The 11,390-nt window shown below is 45.3% G+C and overlaps 1 protein-coding gene across 1 annotated transcript; it reads left to right on the forward strand.

The window, feature by feature from the left end:
* The first annotated feature begins 3,662 nt into the window (after positions 1-3,662).
* Positions 3,663-9,504, forward strand: LOC100282207 (2-hydroxy-3-oxopropionate reductase). Its single transcript, NM_001155119.2, has 8 exons — positions 3,663-4,002; positions 4,118-4,228; positions 4,355-4,456; positions 7,231-7,332; positions 7,916-8,031; positions 8,819-8,897; positions 8,987-9,157; positions 9,253-9,504. The coding sequence occupies exons 1-8, from the start codon at positions 3,898-3,900 to the stop codon at positions 9,352-9,354; spliced, it is 888 nt and encodes a 295-aa protein (NP_001148591.2). The 5' UTR covers positions 3,663-3,897; the 3' UTR covers positions 9,355-9,504.
* Positions 9,505-11,390: the final 1,886 nt, after the last annotated feature.

Raw genomic sequence — 11,390 nt, forward strand, 5'->3', positions numbered from 1 at the left:
GCAATGTGATATCTCTCCTCACGCTCACTTCTAGTTCCTTCATGTAGAGCACATATGTCCATCCACAAATCATAAGCATTTCTATGGCTTCTAACTCTATTAAACACATCTTTGCAAAGGCCTCTAAAGAGAGTGTTTTTGGCCTTAGCATTCCATTTCTCATAGTTAAACTCTTCTCCTACAAGATTTGTGGGATCTTTAGGTTCGAGGAAACCTTGTGTGGCGGCTTTGTAGACACCAATGTCTATAGCCTCTAAATAAGCTTCCATACGAATTTTCTAATATGTAAAATCGTCACCATAAAAAACGGGAGGAGGTCCATCCCCACCGAACATCGTTACTCTAGCGGTTAAGCTAATCTAAGAGCAACAAGGCTCTGATACCAATGGAAAGGATCACGATGCCCAAGAGGGGGGGGTGAATTGGGCTTCTCTAAAAATCAACACTAATTAAAACCTAAGCAAGAGCCCAACTTCACCCCGGCAACTAGCAATAAGAGAATAATACTAGAAATACAACAATGCTAAGACAATACTTCAAATACTCGCTAAACAAATACACAATGTAAAATGCTTGAATTAAGTGCGAAATGTAAAGTAAGGTTTAGAAGACTCCTCCAATTTTTCCCGAGGTATCGAAGAGTCGGCACTCTCCCCTAGTCCTCGTTGGAGCACCCCACACAAGGGTATCGCTCCCCCTTGGTCATCGCAAGAACCAAGTGCTCACTATGAGATGATCCTTTTCCACTCCGGCGCGATGGATCCCTCACGACCGCTTACAAACCTGAGTCGGGTCACCAACAAGATCTCCATGGTGATCACCGAGCTCCAAACACCACCAAGCCGTCTAGGTGATGCCGATCACCAAGAGTAACAAGCCGTAGACTTTCACTTGACCAAGAGAAGCCTAATGCATGCGGTGTTTGCTCTAGGTGGCTCTCGCTAGCACTAATGAGGTCCAAATGCGGGATTAAGATTCTCTAATCACCTCACTAGGCTTTGTGGTGCTTGCAATGCTCTACGAATGTGTAGGAGTAAATGTGGGCAGCAAGACAATCAATATGGTGGGTGGAGGGGGTATAAATAGCCCTCACCCTCCAACTATCCTTTACGAGAACTTTCCTGCGCATGGGCGCACTGGACAGTCCGGTGCACCACCGGTGCGCCAACGATCGACTCCAACGGCTAGTTCTGACAGCTAGCCGTTGGGCAGATGGCACACCGGACAGTCCGGTGCGATGTCCGGTGTGCCACTAAAATTCAGCTAGCGAACTCTACGCTCTCGGGTTTCTGCGCAGGGGAAAGACCTTCCCCGGGCCAACTTGGCCCCACCTGACAGAGGGCACACCGGACAGTCTGGTGCCCCAAAGCCAGAAACCCTAGTTTCTATTTTCTTCTGTTTTTCAAATCGGTTTTCATTCTAACTTGTGAGTATGTTCTAAAGTGACACCTAGCACTATATGTGAGTGTGAATATGCACCAACACTACACTAGAACTCTCTTGGTCAAACTACTCATCGATAACCCCTATTTATAGTATGGCTAAAACAAAATAAAAGACCTAACTATATCACGAGTGTGCGCAACTCCTTGACACTCAGAATACGAAGACCTTCACTTTTTGTTTCGTCGCTTTAGCCTTCGCTTCAAGTTCTTATCTCCAGGATTGTTTTCACCGTTGTAGTACATCTACCTGTAATGCGACCTAACTAACCATTTGTCTCTGCAAAACACACGTTAGTCACATATAATATTACGTTGTCATTAATCACTAAAACCAACCAGGGGCCTAGATGCTTTCAAGTGTCTTCGGCGAAGTCATGCTCGGTCTGAGTGTTTGGGGAGCTTCACTAGCCTAAGCTGGTCGTGGAGCTCGACTAGGCGGAGATAGGATGGGATGGCCGGGCTACGATGGCCGAGGTTTTGGCGAGCTTGCGGACAGCGCCGCGCTCGATTTCCTGACAATCATCAGCGTCCAGTCGTCGGCAAGGGTGGGAGGCGTGCAGAAGGGCAAAGTCGAGGGGCTGGGGCTTCTTATAGGCGAAGGCGTGGGCACGGGCGCGGGGCTAGGCATGCGGTCGAGCCGACCAAAGCTCGTGGCGTGCGTGGGCACGGTCAGAGCGCGTTCCCGAGTGCCAGCCGAGGTCGAACATGTGGAGGTTTGCTTCTGCCCATGTCCAAGCACCTATTTAGCTGCTCTAACGTGTGTATCTTGGCAAAGATCTCGTGTAAGGTCTCTTCCCTGTTCCAAATCCTTTCTTTTCTATGTGAGTTCCGACCGTAGATATGCTTAGGATGAGGAGAAAAGCTTGAAAAGCTTGTGTCAAGTTGGGTCTGTCACTCAGCATGGGTCGCGACAAAAACCAGGCCAAAGCGTGTCAAACAGTTTTGGTTTAGTTTCAAACTTCACCAGGGTGTGTCTGAGGTATTTAGGTGCCACTTTGTCCATAGGACCATTTGCTTTTGAGTTTTGGAGCTAGGTGAACACGGTTGATCTTTGAAAATGGGATGAAAAAGACTTAGAGAAAATATTGATTTCCCCCTTTGGGTTCCTTAGTTGAGTATCCAATTTGGGGCTATTTTAGATTCATTTTGGGGAAACTTCCTTGCTATATTTAGTAGATATTTTGGTAATCTTCAACTTGTATAATTAGTCCAACTCATGATAATGTTATCCTCATTGTCTTTTTACCTGATTTATGCATTGTTTCATATGTCTCATGTGAATAGACTTAAGTTTTTTTAGAAACTTTTCTCTCTGTTATAGGCACCATAAGGTTAAGGTAGGCATCTTAGAATAATAAACACTTGCTAACCATTTGATTGCTAAGTTTTGGTTATCTTGGGCTTAACTAAACCACATGTGATAATAGGTCAAGGGTGTGGGTACAGAGTAGAAACCCTGAGTAACACCTGTGGTGTTACAACCCTCCCCCTAAAAAGAATCTCGTCCTGAGATTTGGGTGAGATTATAAGTGGTAAGGAGGTGGGTGACTCTACTGCCTAAACAGGGGTGGTGTACATTTTGAGACATTTTGCCAACCAGCTCTTCGGATGTCATCCTCTTTGCAACTTCAGAAGGAAGCCCTATTATCCTTATCTAGAGGTTCCAATTTTCTTTAAGTAGTGAGGTATGATGGCATCTTAAAAGCAGAAAGCAAGGGGTGTGATGGGGTATGGTTATGTACCAACACTTTTTAATAGGAATTCAGGGTAGTTTCTGCTTAGAAAATCCTCGATCTCCCCTGTAGCTTCTTCTTCGGTGTGGTTGCTCCATTGGACTTTATACATCTTAACTGCAAGCACTCGTACCAGCCTCACAAGTTATGGACCTGAGTAAGTGAACACCAATGGCCCAATCAATAGCCACTGATCCAACGAACCCGTGCCTGATCCAATATGTTCCCTTAGTCCACGTGCTCAGCGACATACTTAAACTATAGCCATTACATCGTGTATTTGACCGTACAAAATACTGTTTTACAGTGAAGACTATACTATTTATATGGTGGAATTTAAAATAGAGATGATAATAAAATAAATAACTGAAGGGCCACAACGACTGTCCGATGCACTGTAGACGGTGGCGATCTAGGCATCCTGCGCTTCTCTCGCTACGTAGACAAGACCACAAAAAAAAAAACACTACGAGTACCATACAGAAGAAAATCGAGGATTGGCTGGGACGGACACAGATAGAGGAGGGTTTGCCCCTGCACACCGCTGCGCTACTGGGAGGAGCACAAGTGTATCGCTGTGGCTGCGGCGCCCGGCAGTCCGCCACAAGCACACGCGCACACAGGGGCCAAGCGCCTACACCTACAGAGGAGAGACAAGGTCTGCCGTCCGCGCGTGCGCGGAAGAGGGGACGGAGGAAGAAGGCTGCCAGCAATCAGAGATGGAGGTGGGGTTCTTGGGTCTGGGCATCATGGGCAAGGCAATGGCGACCAACCTCCTCCGCCACGGCTTCCGCGTCACCGTCTGGAACAGGACCCTCGCCAAGGTATTGCATCGGAACCGCTGCGCCCGCGCCCTTATGTTCTGCTGAAATCCGAATCCGTCGCCTCCCGTCCGCACGCGTGCTCCCGAAATCACATCTCCATGACCTCTTCTCCTAGTGCCAAGAGCTCGCCGCGCTCGGCGCCACCGTCGGGGAGACGCCTGCCTCCGTCGTCTCCAAGTGCAGATACACCATCGCCATGCTCTCCGACCCCAGCGCCGCCCTATCAGTTAAGACACGGTTCATATTATTCAGCCGTGGTTCCTCTTTCTTATACAGGATATAGGAAATACGCGACGTTTCATTTTTTTTTCTAATCGATTTCCGGTCCGGCGGTCCCTGTTTTTCCACCTAGGTCGTCTTCGACAAGGATGGCGTGCTCGAGCAGATCGGTAGCGGGAAGGGCTATGTGGACATGTCCACTGTTGACGCTGCAACTTCGACCAAGATTAGCGAGGTATCTCCCTCAGCTGCTTCTGTTTTATCAGATTGCAAAGCCTCTTTTCCTACATTACATTCAGTTCTGGTATCTATTTGGTTTTTGGCTATTGTGCAGCTATAAGATGCCGCTTTCTTTGTTTTTGGCGTCAGTGGTAGATGACGAGGTAGTTTGATTGTCTGGATATCTAGATCGCCACTGAGCAATGGTTGCAGGGATAGACCTTGCATCATATCTTTCCATTTTATCAAGCTTGTCTAATGTATCGTATTCTACTAGTGTTAGCCGTTTTAGGATGAGCAACCTGTTGAAGATATGTCCAAGAGACAATCACAAATAATTCAGATTAGAGTCCAACTCGTATTGGGATTAAAGGTGTAATGGGCCACGACCAATTAATACGCTCTATAAATATATGGGAAGCGGCTAGGATTACATGATAGCTGTCCAATGAGCTTCACCATAAATGGACTTACGAAGTTTATATCTTGTACTGTGGTGTGGAAGGGGAGCCTCATCAGTTCGATTGCTGCAGATGGCTAGGCCGAACCACAGATGGCAAAGATCCTTGAATCGCTCACATGATGATGTGCCCTCATCTTGCTCTAGGGGGTCCTCCTTGCCAGTCGTAGGTGGAGAAGACGAGCTTGCTGAAGTGGGGAACACCTGAACAGTGTTCTTAAGGCGTCGCCTAGGCGACGCTTAGGCGTCCAGGCGCCCGGGCAAAACTGGCCGTCTTGCTCGCCATACCCGCCTAGGCGCCGCCTAGGCGCTAAAGCGGTTTTCTGGTCCACCTGCTCGCCTAGGCGCCTTAAGAACACTGCACCTGAACTGACGTGCGCACGGGCAACATTTACAGTGGAGGAGGCCTGCACAGATGAGCAAGGTGGCCCCTGCGGAAACATTGATAGCAGGGACGAAGGGGGCAATAGTGGCTGTTGCGGTGTGTAGGAGGGTGGCAAGCAGGGTGGTGGAGGCCAGTACAGTGGTGGTGCTGTAGAAGGATGGAAACATCGTCGCTCCGTACCCTGGCATCCTATAGGGAAAACCCTGGTGCATGGCGCTCACAGAGTAGGACGCCTGTTGGTGCTCTAGTGACGATATGCGGGTGGTCAGATTAGCTAGTTGCATGGTGATGTCCACGAAGGCCTTCACGGTGCCGTTGGTGGCCTATGGTGGGATTGACGACTGCTTCTCGGAGTCATTGTCAATCGGCATCTCCAATACCAGATTGATAGGATCTGGAATCTTGTTGCGGTTCTGTAAGTTGTATGGATAGAAAATCGATGGCCACAACGTGTACCTCCGGCAGCACACAAGAGTCGTGGTCACACACAGGAAGTAGGGAAATAAGCGAGCGAGAAAGAGACGTGGGAGATGGCCCTTGAGGTCGAGAAAGATAATTATCTTGCTTGCTTAGATTGATATATCTCATCTCTTTATATAGAGGCTTACTTGACCACTGAGGAAGTTATCATTATTGTTATCGAAACCTCCTAATCAAGAATGAAGAATCAATCATGATCCTATTTTATGGAAACAAATGCAAAGTATATAAGAAAGGAAATTCTATGGCATTTCGTTTCTAATTGTCCGCATGATGGTCTCGACGTCTATAGGTGACACCAGTCAGAACAGAAGGGCGCTAAGGCCATTTGATCTATTTTCTTAATCCTTGTGCACAAGCCTAAACGAATTACATTTGAAATTATTGGGAGTATTTCAGGCATATTAACTCTTTTAGTGGTATTGAACTATTGATGCGAATATAAAAGATTTTCTAGAGGAAAATAGGAAATTAATTAAATATAAAATATTTGAGATGCCACATGGATTGTATAACTAGGTTTGTCATCAAGGAACACTATTGATGAAGCTCGCCTACAAGCTCACAGGATCTCTGAAAACAAGCGCGCTCCCTTCCTTGCTTGGATAGAGCTTTGTACATAGTTTGGTCCAGCCTAAAACCTCAGGCTTCCTGTTTTCTTTGCTGTTGCTATTCTTTTTTATTATGTTTCTATTGTACAGTTGGGTATTTTTTATTTAATAAAATCTATGGGGACTTCCCCTGCTGTTTTTTGGTCAACAAATATATCTGCCACGACTAAGGTACAGTCAATACAAATGAAATTTTCCCAATTGATTATAAAGCATGAAAAACCATAAGAAAATGTCCCAAAATGAGTCAAAGGATATCCTAGATTACCATTAACAAAGACTAGTACAAACAGCACTACATAGTAGCTAGTCTATTTTGCAAGCTGATTCTTATATGTTCATAAATGGATAGAAGAGAACAAAAATGTTGCTGTATCATTGGTGTGTATTCTTGTATGCTAACAGAATGAAAGGTACTTCCCATAAATAGCTGAAATGCCATATAATTATGCTGTATAGCATTATAAGAAAAATGTATTTGGTGGGTACACTCACAGATACAATATAGTTTGTTTTTCCTGATTTATAAACTGGCACAGAAGGCATGGTGATCATGGTGGGAGCTGGGAAGTTTGTGTATGTTTTGTACCTTTTACATGGAAGCTACATTGGCAGTAAATGGAGCTTAACTTATTTGTAAGGAAGAACACTGAAGCTAGCATAAGATGTATGTAAGATGAATTCTATACTGGAATTTATATGTCTAGACAGTAACACAACAAATTAGCAGATTTATCCATGTCCGCCACGCCCATATATCCCTATCTGTCACAAAATTACTGTGTTAATTATTATTTTTATCTGAGTGTCTACCAATGTTTGCTTACATATGGTCTTGCATCATATTTTTGCAGGCAGTTAAACAAAAAGGGGGAGCTTTCCTTGAAGCTCCAGTTTCAGGGAGCAAGAAGCCAGCTGAAGATGGCCAATTGGTCATTCTTGCTGCAGGGGACAAGGTAAATCACTGTGCTCTGAAATATGATGATCATTTGCATCTATAAAGTGCAAACTAGTTGTGTTTATGGTACTTCACAAATCACAAAAGCTCTCTCATATAACCGTACCATTTTTCCTTGGAAATAATTAGATTGTCTACATTTTGCTTCGCTTATAGTTGTTAGAATATATGATGTTGGTTCATCTGTGGGTGAGTGGGTCTACTGATCATAATTTTCTTTGACTATGTAAAAGGTATTTTGTTTCTTATATAATGGTTCTTCATTGTCTTGGGTTTATAGGATCTTAACAATTAAATGAAGGTTATGGTATTGCAAGTAGTAGTTGCCAGAAAACCATAGAACTTTCTGTATATAGATAGCAGAGAGATCAGACACAACTACTTAAAAAGTGCAAACTGCAAAGATCTAAACGTGATTTTTAAATAAGGAAACTAACTACTGTATAATACTTTTAATTCATCAGTTATCAGGTACAAATTGACACTTGCAATACTCTGCCATAGGATAACACCATATACGGCGTAACCATAGCCCCACAGTTTCTTGTTTTGCTCATTTGATTCTATTTTTAACATTCCAGCCATTGTATGATGGTATGATTCCTGCATTTGATGTACTGGGGAAGAAGTCATTCTTTCTGGGAGAGATTGGAAATGGGGCAAAGATGAAGCTTGTGGTCAACATGGTCATGGGAAGGTGACTATTATTTCTCCATTGCTTGCTATTTGTTATTTTAATTTTTTTGACATTGATATGATCTCCACAACGCTTCTCAGAAAGCACTGAAATTATGGACACCAAAGTAATTTTAATTATGAATAAATACATTAATACCATTGTGTTTGACAAATCTTAATTCTTTTATCTGTGTTTGTCGTTAAAGTTTTTAAAGTGGACTGCATGCATTATAGGAAGACAGCTGCAAAAGGACAGTAATTCGGATTTAGAATTTGGGGTACATAAACATAAATGATTTTCCATTTGCCATTGTGATCTATATAATGTAGTGTTGTGTTGGGGATCACTTGAAGACGTGACTCCTGAGTTCTAATTTCTACTGATAATGTTTCGGAAGCAATATTTTTTATTGCTTTTGGTGGAAGAAAATATAGATTGTTAACTTTGGGAGGACATGGTACAATTTTCCACAAGCAAGCTTATCCTTATCTCTACTTAATATAGATTCTGACTTCCGCAATAGAGGTTCCTCTGAGCATAAATTCTTTTGCTGCAAACATATAAACCATTTTGGTGTGCACAAAGTAGATCCATTTGGAATTTAAAATTGCTTCCTGATTTGGAGTATGAGCTTATGTGGCTTGCCCCTCCGATGTGATTTTCTATTGCATATGGATGCTCATTGTACACTCCATAGATCACAATCCCTATCTGCTAGCATATTGTAGCATCTTCTTACATGTATACCTGTAAATTCATGGCCAACAACTATTCACTCTTCGGCGACATTTGTTTGTTGCTACAGTATGATGAATTCTTTGTCCGAGGGACTCTGTTTGGCCGACAAAAGTGGGCTGAGCCCCCAAACACTTCTTGATGTACTGGTATGACGCTGGAACATTTTGAGATTGTTGTGGCAACACCTTTGTCACCCGTTGAATAACCAGATCAGTACTCTTTGACTATAAAAAAGGACCTTGGTGCCATCGCAAACCCAATGTTCAAGCTGAAGGGGCCTACAATGCTGCAAGGCAGCTACAGCCCTGCGTTTCCCCTGAAGCATCAGCAGAAGGACATGAGGTTAGCGCTTGCTCTGGGAGATGAGAACGCCGTCGCCATGCCCGTCTCAGCAGCTGCCAATGAGGTACTACATACTCCTACCAAACTTTCGTACACCTCAGGAAACACGGAGCTCGAGTGAAGAAAGACATTGACACTACGCTACCGTCGAAATTGCAGGCGTTCAAGAAGGCGAGGAGCCTGGGGCTGGGAGACCAGGATTTTTCGGCGGTCTATGAGGTTGTGAAGGGCGCGGGTGGTTCTGGATCTGGCCAGCCGTGATAGAAGGACCATTTGTGACTGTGTTAGCCCATTTCCATGCCGATTTGCAACATAGCGACGTACGAGTACGTGTGTATTCGAGATTTGGAACCAGACCATACGTTGCAAAAGAAATAATAAATCAAAGAGATGATGCTAGCTTGCACGATAGTCTTCAGGTGAATGGGCTAGCCCGTGAAATCACATATAAATATGGGCCGTCAACCACAGCGGCCCTAACGGTCACCTGAGCTACATCCTCCACTCCTCCAGTACCTTTTTCACTTTTTAGATTTAAGGATATTCAAAATTTTAACTCTATACACCGTGTTGACACCTTTTTCGGGCGCCAATCACTCAACACGAACTGTGGCGGTGCTCTCTGCACAGGGGTGGACGGTCCGCGGCCAGGGGTCGGATGGTCCGCGACCTGGCGCAGGGCTAGGGTTTTCTGCCTGACGGCCGGATGATCCGCGCGTGCGCAGGGGGCGGCGAAGGTCGCCGGCGGCGCCTGGATCTCGCTCCCGGGAGGGACCCCGTCGGGGAGGAGAGATCCTAGGTGATGTCTAGACTCGGGCAGACCGACCTAGACTCATCTAATCGACGTAGAGTCGAAGAGAAGCAGAGAATTCGGGGATTGATAGGCTAAACTAGAACTAGACTAGAACTACTCCTAATTGTACAGGAAATAAATGCGAAATAGAAGTGTTATTGATTCGATTGATGATTACAAATCGGCCGTATACCTCTGTATTTATAGAGGAGGGGGCTGGACCTTTTACAAACTAATCTCTCGAGCTAATTCCGCGAATTTAGCTAACAACCGTAGCACAAAACTCGGAACCCTAATCTGTTCTGCGCACGCGCGCACTGTCCGCACTACCAGTGCGGACCATTTGGACCACGGACCGTCCGGCCCCATGGGCCGGACCGTCCGGTCCTCATTTTGGTACTCAACATATGCCCCCCTGCATTTTTGTTGGAGCTAAGCGAACCAAAAGCAACTAACCCGATGTGATCACATCGATTTTCTTAGACATCTTGCCACCTACTAGGATAGTACGCAAGGGTCTTGGTCCCGATGGTTAACTCAACGGACGTGACCCGTTTAGCTTTGATAGGACTGTTAGTCCCAATATCGCCGAGTGTCGTACTGGTCTTGACCAATTCGTCTTCTTGCTTTCCTAATTTTCTAAGTGTTCTGGCGTAGCTCCGTAGTCAACCAGGTCTTCTCCTTGTAGGTCGTCTTCCTCCATGGATATCGGTATGTCGTTGGAGGTGTCCTGGTGTAGTGCGGACGGTCCGGCCTCAGGGGTTGTACGATCCGCGCCCTGTACAGTTGGTCCGGTCTTTATGGCCGGACTGTCTGCCATACCTGCAAAGAGCTGCACAATTGTTGTGTTTATTTTCTGTCTTTGTGGTCGTTTGATTTTCCTCAACGACCTTTGGTCTCCATCTCTTTTGTGGTGGTGGATACTGCGGATGTGTGTCATTGAATATTTTTTCCGCCTACTTTTCCTGGTTCTCCTTTGCTCTTAGGCGCTGTAATTTTCGCTTTTGCGATCTCGTCAATCCTGATGGGCACCATCGGGGCATGGAGTATTTTGAATCGGTCGTTTTGTTGACAGTCGTATCTTCTTTTTTGTTTGTGTTCGCCGATTTACCAAAAATCATCGGCCCTTCGTTATTTTGTTGTACGATGACATCTGTTGTTCATATTTCAATGACATCCCCTTTTATCGTACTGTTGGAGGTCGTAGCTATATACCCCCTGCCGGGTTAGTCAGCCTTTGGGGCCGAGTGGTTCGGCAATCTTGTTGGGCCTGTGCTCGTGGACCAGATTGAGGGGCTCTCAATCGGTCTTGTACTGGAGGCATCAACCTGGCAAAGACAGATGACTGGGGTGCCCCCCCAAGCGGAGTATTGTGGTGTCCCGAAAGGATATGGTGGCATACCCCACATCTGATTCGGGATATATGGTGGTGGTAGTATGTATGTATAATGATATGACATAGGTGTGTATGGGAGTGGAGGTGTCCATGCATGTACGTTAGGTC

This window comes from Zea mays, chromosome 4 (assembly GCF_902167145.1).
Source record: "Zea mays cultivar B73 chromosome 4, Zm-B73-REFERENCE-NAM-5.0, whole genome shotgun sequence".
Lineage (NCBI taxonomy): Eukaryota > Viridiplantae > Streptophyta > Magnoliopsida > Poales > Poaceae > Zea > Zea mays.

Bases quoted from the DNA above. Each gene is read 5' to 3' on its own strand.
- LOC100282207 (NM_001155119.2), top strand. From the start codon at position 3,898: ATGGAGGTGGGGTTCTTGGGTCTGGGCATCATGGGCAAGGCAATGGCG. The intron at 4,003-4,117 runs GTATTGCATCGG...CTCTTCTCCTAG, and splicing joins GGAACAGGACCCTCGCCAAG to TGCCAAGAGCTCGCCGCGCT. The intron at 4,457-7,230 runs GTATCTCCCTCA...ATATTTTTGCAG, and splicing joins CTTCGACCAAGATTAGCGAG to GCAGTTAAACAAAAAGGGGG.